Source organism: Bombyx mori, chromosome 15 (genome assembly GCF_030269925.1).
Source record: "Bombyx mori chromosome 15, ASM3026992v2".
NCBI classification, from domain to species: domain Eukaryota; kingdom Metazoa; phylum Arthropoda; class Insecta; order Lepidoptera; family Bombycidae; genus Bombyx; species Bombyx mori.
The window spans coordinates 1,874,713-1,896,307 of record NC_085121.1 but is presented as its reverse complement, the minus strand read 5'-3'; the positions used below and the strand labels follow the sequence as shown (position 1 = coordinate 1,896,307).

Genomic DNA, 21,595 nt, shown 5'->3' with positions numbered 1-21,595 from the left:
TTCAGCGATATAGGAAACGCGTTGTAGCAGTATTCCACACGTAATGCGCTTGTATAACGCGTTATATCCAAATATATTACAATATAACCAATGTTTTTAAAATTCCAAAAACTAGGAACAAATTTAATAAATTAATAATTATTTTATTTTATAACCACCCAATTAACGTAATGTGCAAAGGTACGCGAAATTAATTATGAACTGTACAAATCATTATAAATTTCACTCTACAGAAAGATTATATATACATATGTATAAAATGTGAAATCCTTGCGTTATATGGGGGAATACCGATGTTATACGAGGGACTGAATCGCGTAATATGAAAATGCGTTATAAGAGTATCGCGTTATGAGGAAAGTTACTGTGTAAACACCGCGTGCGCTAGTACAAATAATCTAAATAACGTTTGAAAATTTGTGCATCGAAACACAACTGAAATATGCAGAGAAGCGCGTCACTAAAACACGGCAACACTGATACGTTGAAAATAAAAACAAACGAATAATATATTCAAATTCTATTATTTTATATTTCTATACATTTGGTCGTACATTTATAAAAACTAAAAATATGCACATTACTCTACAAGTAATAAAATAAAAAGCGTCTATACATTGAAAATGTCTCGATTATAAATAAAAAAAATAAAAATAAAAACAATAATTTATTTTCTAATATTAATTAAAATTGAGAAATTCAAAAAATTATATTGCGATCCTTAAAATATACAATATTTATATATTTTATATTACAGGTATATTCACAATCCGTATTTCATAATGCGATGATGAAACAAATTTTCCTTGGAACGCAAAGATAAAAACAGAAAGTAAAACAATTGAACATGCAATTTCGAAAAGGGCACATCTCTGAAAATGTAAAATGTTCAGGAAATGAAAAATAACTGATTATTTTCTAAAGCAGTGTAAAATTTAAAATATTAGTTTTTGAGATATATTTTAGTGTTAATTAGCAATTGAAAATTACTTGAATTATTATAAAATGGGTGTAGGTAAGCCTCAAAACTACATGCATATGAAAAAACGTATTTGACAAAATATGCGACATGTGCCCTTTTCGAAATTGCATATTCAATTACTTCTTACATTAAAAGTGTAATCATTCGAAGAACGATTAACGGAAATATTGATTGAATCAAATTTTAAAATAACATACTTTGATTAATATTATAATTTTGACTGCTTCGGTTTTTCCGTAAAAAACATTCGGCGATCGGACTCTTAAGTTTGTTTGTTCATTTTGTCTCCATTACAGAACACCCTAGCGGCAAACGTAGGGAAACTGTTTCAATTAAAAAACTAGCACTAAGCACAAAGAATTTATCCCTGCTGATGATAGACGACAACTTGCCAAGTACCGGCATAGGAATGAGCTCATCTCCGCAGCGCCTCTACTTTGGCCGTTCCCAATAATATATAAATATCGGGATCTTTGAATGTGAAACATCTATCATACCTAGCCTTCTCCCAGTGATCTAAATTCGACCATATTCACTTAAACATCAAGGTTTATATTCACTTTATGCATTACATTTTCACTTTTGTTTTTTTTTTTAATTTACGGATATTTATTAACCTGATGATTTCAAAAACAAAAATGTCTCAGAGCTCATCGGTGGCTATTAAACAAAAATAAAAATAAAATCGGCTTAGTAACAAACGAGTAAATGAAATAATTAACAGTTTTATATCTTTGTCTAGTTATTTATATATATTTACGATAGATTACAATTATATTATAAATAGGAACACATCATGGAACGTGACTCCACAACGCACATTGACCGTGCAAGGTCGTTGAACTGTTTGTACAGATGCGAAATTAATGAAAATAAACAACAACACACAGATTACCTTATTAATAAGTCATCATTAGATTTAAACCGGGAAATACTTAGACGTGTCCACGTCTTCGTCCTAAACGAAAAGTATCGCTAGTGCTCTGAAATAGCTCACTGAGTTTCTCACTGGATTTTCTCAGGAGGTTATTCTTATTCTGAGACTAGATTCTGCGAAGCACTGCCCTTGCTATGGCCAGTGTTAGCAAATTCAGTAGTGTGTTGCTGGAATAGCACCTTGCCATCGAATAGGTTGAGAAGAAAAAAACTAAAATATGAAGCCCTTAAAAGACACGCTCGGAGAGGAGAAGGAGGAGGTTTAATTTGTGTGGACCCATCGCTCGTACATCCAGTGACAACTTCCTAAAATTGACAATCAACGGAAACAATGGAGGGCTAAAGACACAAGAGCATCTGCTTCCTTCTTCCTCGTTTCAGTCCAATGCTCTGGACAGATCGTAATATCGACGAGGCAGTACGTGCTACTGAGTTATACAACTCAAATTAGGGGTAGCGTTCATTAATGGCTGACGAAAGATTTTTTGTGAGTCCAACTGTGTGTAAAATAAGATAATATTAAACAAAAAGACAATGTAGCGGAGACGAAAATATTAATCAACAATAATTAATTAATAAACAGATATATAAAATTATAACGCATGTTGCATCAACTCAAATGTGTGTTTATTAGATTACACTTATAATTTAAGGTCAAAGTGTTTATTTGCAAGTTAAAAGTGTTCGGTAACCTTAGTCATCGATAAACATGTTACACACATACAAATATCGTACAAACAGTCCAAGAGATGTACAATTCGATCAAGTCGGAACTAGACGACCTTATTCTAGATATTAATAAGATTTTTTTGGTACCAAGACTATATAGACAAGAGGTCATAGTTAGCGGACGCCGTTGACCTTCAAACAAATTCAGCGTGTTCACATCAAGCAATGACGTCCACTATTAACTGTTAAATTAAAATAATAATAAAAAATGTCAATAACACTCATTGTTTATTGGTTGGTTTTTTGGCTCACTTAATTCAATGTGTTTTACATTATCGGTTTAATTTTGAGCCAAAAGAATTCATACTGAGTTAAGTAGTTTAGTTCAGTGAAACAGCACAATTTTTCATATTTTAAGCCAGTTACAAAAAAATACAATATTGCCAACATTAAAACTAATGATATTGCCAGCATCAAAATATTGTACTATTACGAAAACGATTGAAAATGTTTAACTTTGATATTTTCGGTAGCATTATTTGAGAGTAAAAATTCACGCCTAAATTAATTGAACATCTTCATCATTAAATATTTTACAAGTATACATTATTATCATTTAGTGCTAATATTTACAAGCAGTCAAAATACATTAGGCTCATAGAGCTAATAATAATCGCCGCGTATTTCGCGTTATCGGCGTGCGTTCAGGAAATAAAGCATTCCTTTCGTAATCTACTGTAAAATGTAAAACCATCAGGTTTCTATTTAAAAAAAAAAACAATTACATTTCATGTTTCGTGTTGATTTCGATTTTTAAGATTCGTTGTTTTTTCAAACAAGCAATAATAATTTAAACTGCTTTGTGTGTGTTTGTGTGTGCAAAGAATGCTATATTTCCATGTATTTGTGTAAGCATAGTGATTGTACGCGCGCTGAGTGGAGACTAGTCTGTGGGTCGCGGCGGAGGCGCTCGCGGGGGTAGCGGCGACGACGGCATGCTGCAACTCTCACTGTTGCCCCACCTGCATTAGCGCATCAACATTGCTTTAAAGAGACATCTAAAATCGAAGGATCTAGATGTAAATAAATAAAAGCTATATTTGTATGATATTTCGTTGAATATATGACCTTATGTACACCGAGTACACTTTTTTTATTTACCTATCTATCGGCCAGTAGTTATTAACTGAAGAAGCTATTCTGGCCTCATTTTGACTAGTGTCGAGCTCAAGGGTTTTAGCCTTAAATAATTTGATAACATCTGCTCTGGCTAGAGCTTCGCTGCTTCTGTGACCTTCAACTACAAGTTACATAATATTGTCATCATGTAATATTAACAATCCACGAGTATGTGGAAATTCTAACCATATAGGATGAAGTTAAACGATACTCAGCCAACTATAAGAACCCCTTGACACCTCACCCAAGCCCGTTGTCCGGTTTGCTCTTGCAGCCAAATCTGATTAAAGACTCAAGAGAGTCGACGTGCTACCCTGCTAAGGAGAGAGGGAGCAATGGCTCTGCCCCTCCAAACCAAAACCTCTCGCAACTCACCTGATTATAGTCTTGGCGACTGATCGCAGGTGTTAAAGTAGAAAAAAAAAAGGAATACTAAGTTCGTATGTATGCTGGGTCCTAGGAGACCGCTTCGAAGACAACTTTGATGATGGAACGGAAAAAAAATCGATCGTGATTTAAAAAAAAACATATTTCTAAAACGTTTTATTAGCATTATTTACGCTTCATTGTTTTAGTACAGCTAAATAAAAAGATAGTTTCATAAAAAGTACATCTATTTATAAAAAAAAAACCAGCAATGAAACACAAAATCAAAAACAGCTGACGCTCGGATCAACGAACGCCCGGGCGCGGCGTTTCTTTTACACGCACACCGACGCGGCGCTGATATACCGTGCACCCCAAAATTTCCAACTTTGTAGGTACAAAATTTTCGTTTTCGGAAGCGGTCTCCTAACACCCCGGTATATTATGCGTAGATTTTTTTTTGTATAATTGAAAGATTACTGGTCACCCGGAGGCCTTTCCAGTTTCTTCAGGACAGGTGGGCGAACAAAGGCTCAGCCAGGAGGGGAGGGATTTCTAACAACTGCCCGAGCGCCTCCGAGGGTGACCTAACAACTCAAGAGCAATTGCTTCGCGAATGAATCTACTACCGGATCGGAATCGCGACCCGCCGAGAAGATCCCGTGAGAAACTCGGCGAGCTGATGTATAGGTTAGGTTGCACGTCGACCTCTTTGTAGAGTTCGACGAGTACAATTACCGGGGTCCCTAAGCCTGCTCCTAGTGTTAGAGCTGGAGGCGTCAATTACTAGGCGTAGAGTAAGTCGGCGCGGGATACTCACCGATGGTGCAGATGGTGCGGGTGTCGGTGCGAGTCCCGGCGCGCTGCAACGTGATGCCACTTGACGTAGGGAGTGAGACGGCGCTTCACCAGCCCCGCCAGCGAGTGCAGCCAGCCTGCGACCCACACCCGCGACCCTAAACTACCCGCTACTGGCCCTACGCCCGCCGCCCATACACCGACCCCGCTCGCTCTCACTAAAACTTACATCGATTTTGACGCGTCCCTCGCTCGATTGCTACGTAGTATTTTTCTAGTACTTTCCGTTTTCGTTAATAAAAATACAATTTTACTCATCAATCTCGCGTTTCTGTTGTACGCGAATAATACGAAATTTGTAAAATTCTACGCACATCAGTGTGCTTAGTGTGAGTTTTTTAACGTTTTCGATAGCGTAAAAGTTAACTCAAATTTTTTATGGAATTGAAACGTTTGCCGCTAGGGGCGCTGTTCGAACTGCATACAAATTGAGTTAACTGTTACGTTATCGAGAACGTTAAAAAACTCGCACTAAGCACACAGCAGTAGGACATACAAAATACAAAAACAAAGTAGTAAGTGATCTCAGTTAAATTAAATACGATTAAATATTAAACACGATCATTGAATTTTATTTATGGGTGATGACGTAATAAGTGGCTAACGATTTAGGTCTCGAATGACGTCCCAAGTAATGAATTAACGTTCAGCCAGGTTTTGTAATTTCGTAAGGCAATTTCGAAAAAAATAATCGCATTTTAATTTTTAAAGCGAGATCAAATCGTAAAACCGCTTTTAACAACGTCAATCGAAATGTTTGCGAATCGATTCCAATGTCTGTCCGATATAAATCGATATATAAATATCGATATAATAATAACCTTGCATACAATCGCGCGTGTGACGACACAAAATCGATGTAACACAGTTTCGTGCAAAGAGTCGAAACGTCGTTATGCCTTGCTAATGTTACTGAAGGCTGAAGCTACTCCGAATGATGATGGAAATGATGACGACATCCGCACGCCACCCGGCTAAAGCTTCGGCTATATACATTGAAGCTTGGAATTTACGATCGCAAGGTGTTTGATGGCGATTTGTTATGGCGTCAGGCGTAGCTAGTTCTAAGCGATTTTTATACTTTATACTATATATTTTACTTCTATTTATCCCATTTTTTTTATCGTTCACAGAATGTTTTATTGCAAATTACATAAAATTTAAAAGCCCATCAACAACATAGCGTTCATTTCATTATTGAATCTGAAATGATGATACCCGCCCATTCGCCATCGCAACAGTGTGCTTAGTGCGTGTTTTTTAACGTTCTCGATCGCGTAAAAGTTAACGCAAATTTGTGCGGAGTTGGAACAGCGCCCCTAGCGGCAAACGTAGGGAAGCTATTTCAATTAAAAAACTCACACTAAGCACAAAGAATTCATCCTTGCTGATTGATGACAGACGACAACTTGCCAAGTACCGGCATAGGAATGAGCTCATCTCCGCAGCGCCTCTACTTTGGCCGTTCCCAATAATATATTGAGTCGACTATTATCAAAGCCGGCAATGTGACTTTTGGACAATTATTGGTAAATCAGAAAAACGAATTATTGACTTTGTATTCCATTGGCAGTCACAAAACTCTTCTGAACGACATCTTAGATAAATAACAGGTTAAGTATTAACCTTTATTTAATGCAGGTTTTGAACCGTATTCTTTGAAGGAGACGATTATATTCAAATCAATCTGTATTGACATATCAATAACATTTTTTTGTCCAAATGCACAGATTGCCACCTTTGATAATAGACGACTCTATTTACGGTCCAACTGAACCGAAGTGCTAAACTAAAGTTAGTAAATCTACTCCTGACGCCGTCCGTATGTACGAAAACGAAAAAAAGCATTATTTTCCGAGCATATAGCCTTTATTAGCTAGGTGTTAAAGTCGTGTTTAGTGTAGCGAGGCACGTGATAACAATGGGCAGGCGATGTGTGGCGCGTAGGAACAGCGAAGCACGAGTATACAGTACATCGACATATATATATGTATAAAGCATATGTTAGGAGCTCCACGCACTCGCCAAGGGACAATCGATTATATCTGAAAGTGTTTTTATTCTGATTATAATATTATAATTTATTTTCATTACATAAATACGTCACCAAAAAAGGCTTGACTTATGAAAAAATATGAATATTTATTATAATTTTTTCGGTATTTTTAATCACTATTTTCACAATAACTGAATTCGCGCGATGACGTCTTACAAGATCCACTGACAGGGGTAGACTGAAAAACAGCGAACCCATTACCAGTGAGAAACGTGGCTAAGAAAACCCGTCTATTAATAATGTTTATAATATAGTTACAGACGGGAAAGTTTAAGAAAATTGGTACTACAAAATTTAAGTGGAATGTTCTCGAAAAGTCGATTCTACATAAGGCTGTTAACACTGCGAAGCGACACTTTCACAAGTGTGTGAAGCTCTCTAATGTTCCCAATTCTTTTTCTTTATAAAAAAGAAAAATATAAACAGGAAAAACAAATACAATTATGTCACTATATGAAGGGACACAAAATACCCCACTACTTATTATTTATCGACACAGATATCCTGAACTACATCGAAATCCGAAAATTAATAAAAAAATGTGCGTCTCGGGACGCCCTGCAGAAGTGACAACATAAACTAATCTAAGTTGAACTATTTAATATTGAAACTGTTTAACTTGAGAAAAGCTTAGGTTATTACTTCAATTTTATGTACCATTAATATGATAATGTAAGGAAAATAGTAACATAAATTGAAAAGATATATATATATATTACCCGATTGTTTCTTACCAAACGTCGATGTCCAGTATTTATTGTCGGGCACTGTAATAACCCTAACTAATTGGGAAGTACAGACAACTCTCTTATAACACGATATTTTACAACACGGTTCAATTCGAACACGAAAAGATGAATTCCCAAAAACCCTCTTATAACACGGTATTTCTATAACACGATAACGAAATTTTGTGTTTAAAATTATTTAGAACTTACTTTTACTAGAAATTACTTTAAACCACTAAGAAAACATAATATATGGAAATTACCGAAAAATTTCTGCCTATTTTTAATATAGGTACAAAAATACATACGGGCATAATTGAAATGTTTTATTAACAAAAATTACTCTACTTTTTGTACTGGCTTCTAGTCTCATATAACACGGTTTTGTAAAACACGGGGATTGTAGCAACGTATCTACCGTTTTATAGGAGGGTTATCTGAATAAATTTCACGAGGAAAACACATTTACCATAAACTCTTCATTGTTCTGATATATAGCGGTATAGGTATTTAGTGGATTTGTATAGGTAGTGGTATAGGTATTTAGCGGTACAGGTATACATATACATACACTTCTAACACGAAACGATACCCAGAGGCTGTAGGAGACACAGTATTATAAACATTCAGTAATCTAATTCGCAATGAGTTATCGTTAATTATCTAACGGATCGATCGATAAAGCTTCGATAAGTCATCGCGAATACGACCGTTAGACAGTTGAGAGAGACACATACAAAATGAAAAATGAAAAAATGATCATGTGAAGCGATTGCAGAGGTTTTTTTTTTTTCTCAAATATACTTTTTTTTTAAATGTTACTTTTATTTCGTTTCTTGTAATCTCTGCGAACGTTTCGTCGCATCGCGTATATAATGTGACCGTAGAGCGGAGAGTTCGTGAGAGTGGCACGCGCAGCTCTTGAGGTAATACAAAAATATATTCGTTTTGACAACGTCACTGTCATAGGCTGGCTGCTCTCCTTTCACAATCATAAAAATCATACATGAATACATACACAAATAAAAAAATTGAAAATAAAAAACAAAAGAATATGAATAAATAAATAAATAATTTAACGTATCTTAATCACTGCTTTGAATGTCACTGTGTGTATAAAGGTCACGGATCCTTCAGAATGACCACAAATGAAAATGGTACAGTATATTACCGAACTGTGTTTTTTATTATTTAATATTTGATTAAGCTAAAATGTAACTCTTATTGTTATGAAAATGACTAAAACTTGTTTGACCGCCGCGAAAATTTAACATCTGGATTATCGTCTTTTCGCATTAAAAGTGTACAATTTCCAAAAATATTTGAAATTGACTTAATAGGCGGAATCATCAGTGTTTATCTCATAAATATTGTCAAAAGAGCGAAGTTTAGTTTTAGTTTTTTTTTTTAGTTTACCTATATTTTGAATACTATTAACAAAATTAATACATAATTTTATCTTACTTTAAAAGACAGATTGTAACTGGTAAAAAAAAATGTTGCAAAGATGATTAATATTAAAAATATCACATGTTAAACCTTTAAAACACTCTCCTGTAAAATTAGTAAGTTTTGAGATTATAGAGTTTTAATGCGAGAAGACGATGTGTTCTCGTAGGACGGAACATGGCACGCAAGTAGTTACCCTGGTCGTCGTGGTGGTGCTTGGGCGGGGGCGGCGGGGGGCTCACCTCGCCCTTGTAGCCGTTCCGCAGCTCGGCGCGCGTCAGGCTCTGGCTGCGGCCCTCGGACAGCCTGCGCACGAAACTACGCCACTTACTGCGGGGCCCGCACGCACGCACGCATATACGCACGCACACACGCCCGTACGCTCTCACGCACGAACGCACACATGCCCGCACGCACGCACGCACGCCTGCACGTACGCACGCACGCATGCACTCACTCATGCACGCACGCCCTTACGCATTCACGCACACACGCCCGCACGCACGCACACGTGTCCGCACGCACGCACGCACGCGCTAATAGTTCGTAACACTATCCCTTTCAGCTATCCACATTATGGTTAATGAAAAATCATACACCCCGAATTGAGAACTTCATCTTTAATTTATATATTATTATTTATTTCACAGGAGACCGCAGGCAGCGGGAATCCGCCCCCACCTTGAGGCATACAATCGTGGCATAGCGGTCGTCCTACTCAAATACTCGATAATCGATAAATACTCTTTTTGTAAAATATTTAATTAAGAATTTTATAATGAATCTTAGGTTGAACAACCGAAATAATTTTCACACAACTCCTGGAGGCTACTAGCAATAGGTCCAATTCTTTCCTATTACCCTCTGCTGGGGTGTAGGGTTCGAATCAAATTCCTCCATTTGCATCGATCTTTGGCAGTCTATGCTAGCTCCTTCCACGTCATACCCAAGACGCAAAGTTGTTCTGGCAATAGTTATGAAGTCGTCGTGGCCTAAAGGATAAAACGTCCGGTGCATTCGTATTCAATATAGGATAAGTTCACACATACCTGTCGCTCAGTAACAGCGGCGACCGTGACTGCAGCCTATCGTGCAGCGACGAGTGGTCCAGCTCTATGCTGCCGTTGGCTGGGGACAGAAATGTAAACAACATTTAAAAAATATATAATACTAGCGACCCGCCCTCGCTTCGCTTCGGAAACTGTAATTTATTATTGATTTCTCCATTATTTAATGGATGTTATTATACATATAAAACTTCCTCTTCAATCACTCTATCTATTAAAAAAAAACACATCAAAATCCGTTGCGTAATTTTAAAGATTTAAGCATACATAGGGATATAGGGACAGAGAAAGCAACTTTGTTTTATACTATGTAGTAATACTAGCTGTACCCGTCCGCTGCGCTGGGCATTTAAAATTAACATTATCAATTCTCACCCCCACAAAGATTCTCATCATTAACGCCCCCGCAACTGATGTAGGGGTTTCCAACATTCATATAAATATTAGCCTATCCATTAAGTACATGTATTTTCTACATGGATACCAAGTTACAAGTCAATCGGATGCATGGTTCAGTAGTTATAACGGAACATCCGTAAAAACCACTGTAGACTTATATATTAGTATAGACTATGCAGCAATTCTCAAAGTTTATGTTAAAAATTCCCTTACAGGGACAGTAGGAAAGGAAGGTGGAGGTACACGAGTCTTGTAAATTGGAAGGAATCTACGAATAAATCTTAACGAGTTCTAGAGATAAATAGTTTTTATAAGAATCTATTGTCCAGTCTAAATTAATTTTGATATATTTTGAGTGAAAATCATGATCAAAATTCAATCTTATATTAAAATAGAAAATACGGATTGAGACTGTTGATCACTATGGATGTAAAACTTTAAGAAGCGATAATACACACCAGTTAATAAGCTATCAATTATTCTAGATACATTTGGGACTCAGAATCTCGTGCCTCCACAGAATCGCGGCATTTACTTTCTAATGTCTACAAGCTGAGACTGCTACCGAACTCTACGTCCCATAAATAAGCCCCACTTTTTTTCCCTAATATTACTATATTCCCAAACATAACCGAGTTTTTTTTATTGCCTTTGTAGGCAGACGAGCGTTCTTCCCACATGATGGTAAGTAGTTACCGTCGCTGCCTACCATTAAGTACACTTCGCAAGCCTCGTTTGAAGAGGGACAGGTCATAGCGCTCGGGAAACACTGTGGAAGGTAGTTCATTCCAAAGCCGGTTCATTCCTAATTCCTATCTAGATTTTTCACATCCAAGATCATACCCGAGAAGAAGAGTCAATCAACTCACGAGTTCAGGTACATGTAAATTCGACTCAGGCAGTCAGAAAATAACACGAAAACTAATCACCATCGTGTCCTAACATCGGATGCCTGTTGGTTCTCGGCGGGGGGTCGGGGGAGCGGCCCGCGCTGTGCTCTCTGCTCAAGCTGTAAACATTCAAGTTTTTGTATTATTATTTGATTCCAAAACTTAACTAAGTAATCACAGTGAGCGGTCCTAATTTTCGAAAATAATAAATATACATTTCACTTAATACGCGACATTTATCTTTGTAATTAAAGGTGCGTTTTAATCGGTATCAACACCAACAGTTCGATTTTTTTTAATTGAACTTCAATTAAATTAACTCTTTTTTTTTGTTATTGCTTAGATAGATTGGACCAGCTCACACTGGTGTTAAGTGGTTACTGTAACTCATAAACATCTACAACGTAAATAAGCCACCCACCTTGAGATATAAGTTATAAGATAAGGTCTCAGTATAGGCAGGGTGGTGATACCTACCCGTGCGGACTCAAAACACGTCCTGCCACCAGTAAAAAATATAATGTTATTATTATATTTCAATAATATTAGTTTACCTTCTGTGCCTCGGTGTCGAATGGAGGTCGACCCTAGATCTCCGCTGCTGGTTCTGATGGTAAAACCTCTGCAACACTATGGGGCTGGTGTTGCCTGAACTCTGAAACGTTATGCGAACAAGTCAATCTGTGCTCGAATAAACTGTTAAAAAATTATATAGTTAATTGATTTGTTGCTTATCAAACATTACTGCAAATACGATTAGCTCGTAACATTGAATCTTTCATATGTGGATCGCAAAAATATTGAATGCAGAGATAACGATGAAATGTCAAATTGTCTATTTAGGATAACTAGAGGTCCCGCAGTAGTCGAAATTCGACTATAATTAATTGAAATTGTAAGTTTGTACACTATTGTGATTGTACTTTATACTTCTATAATCACAAATTTCGCCAAGACTACACTATAAAAAATATTAACAAAGACAAACAATATTTAATCTCAATTTGACAACAGACGTCAAGAACAAAAGTTTGACAATAAATAGTATGCATGCGTGTGTGCGTTTAATACATGGTATGTAGTGTGTGTAATGTTTTCTTTATTGATTTAATGTATCTTTTATGCATTATTTTAAAAAAATATTATGATTGTGCACTTCTTCTCTATATTCTCTATAAGTGTGGAAAATTTCATACTCCTCCGTCCGCGCAATTTTCGTAAAAAGGGATACAAAGTTTTTGCTTCACGTATTAATATATAGATTATGTATGTCTATATATGTATGTCTACGCCATCTTCCTTTTTTCTGTCATTCTTTTCCCTTTTTTATCTTTCTTTCACTCACATGTAACACTCCGTTCTACACTCTTTTCATACGTTCCGTTCTTACCAATCCTACAATTATTTCTAGCTGTGTTCATACACTAGTCCTACCGTTAATAAACGAAAAATAAATGTATTGTAAATTGAGGGTATTTTTAGAAAAAGTACCATTCCCCGCATATCCGAGTACTATAATTCACTCAAGTTCACCGGACTGTGTGAAACAGATCTGACAACCTAACTCATTATTACACAAGTGTGCAACAGTGTGCAGTGTACAAGTGTGTGTGTACATCAATGAACCACTTTCGTTTGAAATACGGGTAGACGACACCCGCAGGACAAGTCTTGTAGTAAAGTGAGGTCACGTACCGCCGGCGAGGCCCTCCAGCGGTTGTCGGCCGACACCCTGCGCGCGGGGGTGGGCGGCGGGGGAGGGGACGCGCACGCATCTATCGTCCTGAATACATAAAGGAACACATTCTAAATTGTTATGTAACGTAAAATGGGTGGAATCGGGACCCTTTCCAATTCCTACACAAATGTTCAATGGTTTTTCTTAGGATAATACCAATATAATTGAGATTAAAAATTTTATATACGATGCGTTATTAAACATAGTTCATTACAAAATATACACAAAAACTGAAAAAACTAGCTTGACCTGATTCCTTTGCTTTAGGGTGAATCAGGTTACGTATGGGGTTACAATAGTTTTTCGATAGGGCTGGCACTATTTAGTTGTTAGGTAGGTACTTAGTTTAAATAATTAACTTTTAAATATCTTTAATGAGTTACAAAACTTTGATGACTAAATTAAAATATGTAATATTCTTAAACACTAAATAAAAGTTATTTTCAGTGCAACAAAGTTAAATCTTTAGCAACCCAACAAAAGTATTGTGACGTCCCAGATTTGTCCCTATTCTGCCTCTAGTCCCTATTCACCCCAATCTACTGTATATTTAGTGTAGCCATTAAAATAATTATTTATATATGGCATAACGTATTCATTTACCTTCGTCTCGGGTAGGGCGAGTGATTGGAGAAGTCAGCCTCAAGACTGGCGGGCTGCGAGCTGCTCCCCCCCGCACTCACGCCGCTCGGGGTCGCCCACCATGCCCTGAACAATACACTACGTTAATGCGTGGATTCGTGTAAACAGCCGAGTGTCGTTACAGCTTGTGATCCGGCAGCACCTGGTGGGCGTGGGCGTGGTGGTGGGCGTGGTGGGGGCGGGCGGGTGCGGGGCGGAGGCGCGGGGCAGGGCGCGGTACCAGGCGCCGACCGACACGCCGCTGCGGGACGACTTCACGACGAACGGGTGCTCCAGCAGCTTCACGTACTTCGGGCGCTGTCTGTAGTTCTTCGTTAGGCTGTGCAACAAACCACCTTATGTTATAGCTCGTTGTAAACGAATTCAGTTGTGTTCAATTCCCGCACTTACGACTATTATTTGAATAAACCTCTGAATCCAATTCAACACTAAAGTTTTTTTTCTAACACAGACGGATACATGGGCTCAAGGTCAAGCCGGTAATAAATAGCGGAATTAATAGATTTCATCCAATCAATGTGTGAATCAATATGTAGATGTGGTAATATTGGGTAAGATTTCATACGAGGCCATTAAGGGTACAAAATCTACGAAATTTACCACCCGTTCCCAATAGACAATATACCACAGAGCACTTTCTTTACAGCCCAATCTCATCGACATTTCACGTCTCTTTTTAGTCATCTGAAAATCTTAGAAGATGGGAGTGTTGCAATTCAACAGTATGTTCTTTAATCCCAAAGCCATGGGACAGCACGTTAGTGTCTTCACTTCCGACCCAACCTGATCTATGTGGACCGCTCTCTCTAGAGCAAAGCATCAGTTCCACAGCCCACCCATCTCGAAGGGAATATTGGAGACATAGGATCAATTATTGTCGTAATCAGTTTCACCCAGATCTCAGTATGATTAGGTCCCAAAATTTTTAGACCTACGTGAGGATAAAGGGTATTTTACCAAACCAACCAAAAGTGTACGCGTTTACAAATATTTTCATACTCAAACAGCAGATCATTCATAGCAGATAAGCACGGCCATATTTTAAAAATATAAACAAGTTTAAGTTCTCAACAATAGCACAAGGAAAGAAAAATATTGTAATGAGATCAACTTACCACTGAGACACAAATGACTTGAATTCTGGTGAGAAATTACTATCTTCAGGCAACTTAGGTGGATCGTCTGCTATTACCTGTCAAAAAATGTCAAATGATATACAGGATGTCCGGAGAGGAACCAAATATGTCAAATGATATACAGGGTGTCTGGAGAGGAACCAAATATGTCAAATGATATACAAGGTGTCCGGAGAGGAACCAAATATTGTCAAATGATATACAGGGTGTCCACAGAGGAACCAAATATGTCAAATGATATACAGAATCTCTGGATAAGAACCATAATATACAGGGTGTCCAGAGACGAAGCCTGAAGGCAAGACCGGAATAAAGTAGTAGCTTAATGTAAACAAACAGTATTACTTTCCGAAACTCCCAATAAACACTTGTCTTTGGTAAACGAGTTAACAACAAGTTATATTATGTAAGATTTTGTTAATTGCTGATAAACAAAATCAATTGATGGCAACTTAACTATTCTATGAAGACTTTTATTGTTTCATAAATTATATTAGGTACATTGATTTGTTGAGATTTCTTTTAACATATTAAGAGAACAATAGAAATCTATTGAAAGAACTGTAACTAATTTACTACATAGCATTTCATCAGCAGACCAAGTCTGTCTCTTGTCTCACCCTGGTTAAAACTTCGAAATCGTTCTGACAGTCTCTGTAGGGGAAGACTCCGGTGGCCAGCTCCACGAGTGAGATGCCGAGCGACCACACGTCGGCCCGGATATCGTAGTCGGGTCGGGTCGGGTCCGGCGGGTCTATCCGCTCCGGCTGACGAGAAAACGTTGTCAAAATTTATTTATTTTCCTATGTTTATAGCCTTGCGAGGCTATTTCAGCTTCCCCTTGACGTGTAGGTGAGCTCATGGGGCTCAAACCGGAAGTGTTCCTAACACTGGCCCTAGCAAGGGCAGTGCTTCGCAGAATCTACCATCGGATCTGAAACGCGGCCCACTGAGAAGATCCAGTGAGAAACAAAGTGGGCTGTGTCTATGGGTTAATTTACTTAAATTCTTTATTGTCAATTGCATTTGTTATTAAGCAAATTAATTCACATTAGTTATACGCACAAGAAATTTTTATGAATAAATTAATTATTGTAAACAAACGCCGCATTGAGCTCACGGCCCAGTCGGTTTTAACTGATTACCAGAGCCCATGGACATCAACAACGTTATTGCTGGCACCCCCTTGAAACATGAGTTCCAAGTCTCAGTACGACGAATGACGAGGACTCACAGCCATGTAGGCGGCACAGCCCGCACTCCTGGTCTTCGCCTTGGAGTCGACGAGCCGGCCGCTGATGCCGAAGTCGCAGAGCTTGACGTTCCCGCGCTCGTCCAGCAGAATGTTGCTCGGCTTCACGTCGCGGTGGATCACGCCGTGGGTCTCCTTCAGGTACGAGAGGGCGCTCACCGTCTACAAATAAAGTTTAAAATCGTCCATCAGTCGTCCTTGACCTGGATATCTGTAAGGTATTCGTATTGTAACAAAGGAAATAACATGAACTGTAAAGTCAACCGGAAAAGTACTTTTAGTTAAGTTTAAAATATTTCATGAATAGAAAATTATCTTTAGTGTTTTTGGGCACTTGTTTTTTTTTCCTACCTGTTCTAGTGAGCCCGAGGGGTCATACTAGATTCACCGGGCCAGTAGGTGATCTCACGGGGCTCTAACTTGTGGACATTACTAACACTAGCCATAGCCAAAGCAGTGCTTCAATGCATTGCCAGAGCAAAATCTACCATCTGATCGGAAACGCGACTTACTGAGAAGATCGGGCGAGAAACTCAGTGGGCTCTGTCTATGAACTAGTCCGCACGTCGATCTCTTCGTCGAAGTCGACGAGTTCGACAAGGACGGTGACCGGTGCTTGAAAAGCCTAAAAGCACCGAGAGTGGATCCGGGGACCCGACAAGACATGTTTTGGGCGACGGCGACTTTGCTTTGCCCCGTCGCCTGGGTCGTATATGATTGTCCAAACCTTCAAAACGAAATGGAGAGAGAACTGTTTCGCAACAGATTTAGCCTGGGCGGCTGTTACTTATCCGTGCTTGCTCACTGTGGCGAGTGAGCAAGTCAACTCGCACATCTCAACGCAGCACCGAAATCATACAATTACGGCACAATCGTATTTATAGTAAAAACCAAAACTATATCTATAACTATAACTTATAGTCCATAATAATTTGCGCAGGAGTTGCCGCCCCTTTTAACATGTCCTCCGCCTGAAGAACAATAGATGAAAGCGTGGCCATCTTGTGTCTTTACCACTTCGACAAATAAGATGCGCCGGCGACATGTTGCAGGGGGCGTGGTTTAACAGTCTTTGCACACGGCACTCGGATCACCTGATGTGACGTAAAATCGTATGATTTCGGTGCTGCGTTGAGATGTGCGAGTTGACTTGCTCACTCGCCACACTCACCACTATTAATTACGTTTATTTTCCTTGCTATCTTGAATTTTAATATATCCTTCGTTCATCATCGTATACTCTATTTCAATTACGAAATCCCATTTGACAGATGTTATTAAGTATGTTATCGTGTGTGTGCATTAATTATATAATGATTTAGATTGATTGTGTATTTTTAAATGTTTACGACCATGAACAAAAAATGATTATTATTTCAAAAATTTGCGAAACTTGAAGAGACATGTTCTAATAAGTGTCAAAAGGGACTTCGTAATTGGAATGGAGTATAGTAATGCGTGAACAAGTGCTAGGTACGTATCGTATCTTAGTCTAATTTATAAATTTTAATAATTGTGATAATTTATGAACTAGAACTAATATAAATACGATACAATATATAACTGACAATGTCATTACGCGGGCAAAGTAGAATATACCCACTGTAATAAATACTACAAAAGTTACTCTATATTGTTGAAAAAAATTATTAGGTCACAGGCCTATCAATTATTGTTTATAATTAATTGTTTGCACTAACCGCAACCGTTACTTTTCCAAGTATAGTCTCAGGTATAGGAGCTCCTAGCCTCTTCAACAGTTTATCGAAGCAGGAGGCCATCAGCTCCATACAGATCCACACGTCGGCGTCCGTCACGAAACAACCTAGACACCGCACGATGTAGGGGCAATCATGAGATCGTACCACCACATCTAAGTCCATTAAGATACGTTTCGTCTCTTCCGAATTGCCTGATCGACGCATTTGCTGAGAAATATTGAAAAAGTTGAAGATATATTATTGAAGATTTAAATTTAAATAAAAAAAGATAATATTTGTTATTTACATGCTACAATGCTACCTGTAACATGTAAAATAATAATAATAAAAATAAAATAATAAATATAAATAATAAATATAAAATAATAATAAAATAAATAAATAAATAAATATATTTTTTTATATTAAATACTCTTTGGACTTGAGAAGATTTGTAATGATAATGTATCTTGTACCTTAACAGCAATAACCGCAGAAGATGGTTTGTGCAACATTTTCACAACATGACCGCATGTACCACTGCCAAGTTCACCCAGATGCTGCAGTTCATCAATACTCGACTTGTATTCTTTACCATCCACACTTAGTTTTCCACTGACCTGTAAATGTTAGAAGTATTAAAATGTAGACACTAATTTTCTTTTTATTGCCCTTATTGTCAGACAGTATTAACATGCCGCGCTTGAACAAGGGTATGCCATAGCACTCAAGAAACACCTTAGTGGGAAGTTCATTCCAAAGTCAGATGAATACAGTGGTTTTGGGCAATTGAAGACATGAGCGGATGAATGGGGTATGATACAATTTGTTAATTTTGAGAAAATGGCAACAAACTTTTGTAACTTCTACTTTTTCTTCGTACATAGCTCCTTCATCACATGCAATTTCTAAAAATAGCCTTTAAGCCCGGAGTTTTAAGGTCTAATGTGGTTTATAGGCATATAACACCTTTATTCAATGCAAAAACTGAAAAATCTTAAAAATGGTACTTAACCCCTTCATCCACTCATAGCTTATCCCAAATTATATTAGTAGAATTGGTCGATCCATTTCTGAAATGCATAATGTGCAAGGATTGATGGTTAAAAATTTTAATGCAATATTTTTTTTAAATAACCTTATAAACTTCCCGCATTCTGTTTTCTGTATCAGTGACTTGAGGAGTTCTTGGTGGAAAAGCTGGTATCGAGAACATGGGTGCTGCAAAAGAAAAGCAAAAATATGTTATGAATATTGCAATTATAGTATTCTATTTTATATAATGCATTTGATATTTATTTATTTTTAAATATTGAAAATCTCCTTTGAAACAAGAGATCAGTTGGGTTTTAGTTTTTTCAGATATATAATTATCAACTAGTCAGATATAGAGGTGTGCTACAAGATGTAATAATTTCAGTGTAATCTCCGGAGAAGACAGCATCTAATCAATATCTCCATTAAGAAATTCAGTGGGTCCATTTGTTTTATCCATTTATTATAGATTTGTTAGTAGGGCAATTAGACAAATTATTTGGTTTTGTGTTATTGTTACATGGTCAAATTGTTGTAAAGGAAAAATTGATCTCCACATTGACCATGCTATGCAGCAGCATTCACATTGCGGTGCCTAGATTCCATAAAAATATTGTCTTTGGACTTGGGCACTTGGCATCTTAAAGAAAAAAGCCACAGTTTACAGTTCTATGAGTCTCTTTAACCAAAATTTAGATACTGCTAAAACTGTTCCTTAACATTTGAAATGAGGAATGGAGTATATTGTAGTAATAATAACACGGGGCAAAAAGTTGTTTTCACAGTAAATATTAGATTTAAATAATGATGAGTTTTGCTTTCATCTTGCTTAAAAAATTCTAGCTAGTGTAAAAATACAATCGCAACAGCAGAGAAAACAGAGAACTTTTTTGTTTGATAGAAAACTAAAATAATAACATGTATGTGTTTATGTCTTTGCAGATAGTTTTTTTTTTTAAGTTTTCAAATAGCAAACATGATTGTGCTAACTAGAATAATATAATACATTCTTATATTATGTTTGTAATAGGCACAACAGCTATTTATTTAATACTTTCCAATCTAGATTTGGATGTTTAAAGTTGATTTTAAATTTTGCCATTTTTGTTTACATTGAAACAACATACTGATTTATAACGATTTAAGACATGTTATATTATTTTTAAATAAAAAAGTTGTAAGTGTGTATCATAAAAATTAAACTAATATCTTAGTACACACATTAAATTTGTTTTATACTTAAATTATATTTGTGTTACATTATTGTACCAAAATTGGTTTTCAATTGATAAAAAAATTTGTCTGTAATTATAAGATAACATTAACATATGCAATATGAATCCACAATTAAATAACCATTATGGATGCTATCATAATGATTCAAAATAGCAACAATGAAAATTCAAATTTAAAAAGAAACTGGCAGAGCATATTTGCATATTTATAATCAAAAGACAATGGCTCTTGATTGTGTATATATTAGCACAGAAACAAAAAATATTTATTGTCCAATACCACCCACTGAGCATTATCTGCAATGCAAATGTGTAATATAACAATCAACGAAGCCGAGAGTACCAAAAACATTCTGCAATTTTCAGTTTTCAGTGATCATGGAAAAATTAACATTGACTCTTGTAAGAATTAAAACAACTAATTATACTTTAAGCCAGATTTTTGATACATAATGACTGCAAATAGATCTAGTCTACTACTCAACTGGGACTATTCTTGTTACGTTGATGATGATAGAAATTTACGGACAAAATATAAAAATGTTTCAAGTACTTCACGAACCTTCGTTTTTATTTAATTTTGTTCGTAAAGTGCACTATACTCACGAAGTTTTGGCCTAACTCGGTTTGGAGGGACGTTTCCTGGCCTAGCAGTCCCGATACCACCCTGGCTGCTAAGGCCACCTTCTCTCCGTATACGCATTTCATCTAGACGTTCCTGTAATCCTTGGATTTTTCCTTCAATTGAGCTATTTGACATTATAGTGATAGAAATAGTACACCACTAACATTTAAAAGCACGAAATTGTAACAATTATACCATTTATTTACACTAAAATTACATTAAATAAAGCGCAGCAATCCTGTGATTTCTTCCAATCTCCTTGGCTGGCCAATTTCATTCACTCTTCACTTTTTTGTATTCCATCTCTCACTCCTTAATCTTTGGAATGAAAAATTTTTACTTATTATTTCAGCATGGCAATAAAGTTCTAACTTCTAGAAAAAATTAGTCTTTAGAGGCTAACGAAATTGTTTTGTGGCGTTTTATTATGCGTAAGCCGGAACGCACGAGATGTGGGAAAAAGAATATAGTCTGTGACACATACCTTTTTACCGCCAAAATATGAAAAACATAAAAATTATTTATAATGAGTTAAATAACTAATTTAATGTAATTACTTTATGCCGCTACAACAATAAAATTTATATTGTTCCAACTGTGGTGTTAATTACATAAAACACGACCAGGCGAAATAAAGAAGGGACTCTATATGC

General features: G+C 36.9%; 1 protein-coding gene across 8 annotated transcripts; it reads right to left on the bottom strand.

Moving 5' to 3' along the window:
- Positions 1-505: 505 nt before the first annotated feature.
- LOC100862753 (mkk7) lies at positions 506-21,264 on the bottom strand. Of its 8 annotated transcripts, none has more exons than XM_038015570.2 (16): positions 20,924-21,264; positions 19,186-19,268; positions 18,524-18,667; positions 18,048-18,275; positions 16,330-16,509; positions 15,716-15,862; positions 15,075-15,151; positions 14,102-14,278; positions 13,921-14,025; positions 13,275-13,362; positions 12,134-12,234; positions 11,619-11,698; positions 10,273-10,351; positions 9,420-9,541; positions 4,953-5,067; positions 506-3,609 (listed from the first exon to the last, which is right to left on the bottom strand). In XM_038015570.2, exons 1-16 carry the CDS (start codon positions 21,075-21,077, stop codon positions 3,531-3,533), a joined length of 1,959 nt encoding a protein of 652 aa, XP_037871498.1. In that variant the 5' UTR covers positions 21,078-21,264; the 3' UTR covers positions 506-3,530. The 8 variants fall into 8 exon arrangements, 7 of the variants coding, with proteins under 7 accessions (XP_037871498.1, XP_037871500.1, XP_037871499.1 ...); XM_038015572.2 differs by having other exon boundaries at positions 4,953-4,995; XM_038015571.2 differs by having other exon boundaries at positions 9,420-9,529.
- Between the last annotated feature and the right edge of the window lie 331 nt (positions 21,265-21,595).

Excerpts from the sequence above, each read along its gene's own strand:
- LOC100862753 (XM_038015570.2), bottom strand. The coding sequence starts at position 21,077 with ATGTCAAATAGCTCAATTGAAGGAAAAATCCAAGGATTACAGGAACGT. Across the intron at positions 15,152-15,715 it reads ATTTCGAAGTTTTAACCAGG|GTAATAGCAGACGATCCACC; the intron begins GTGAGACAAGAG and ends ATTTTTTGACAG. Across the intron at positions 12,235-13,274 it reads GCTGGAGGGCCTCGCCGGCG|AGTTCAGGCAACACCAGCCC; the intron begins GTACGTGACCTC and ends ATAACGTTTCAG.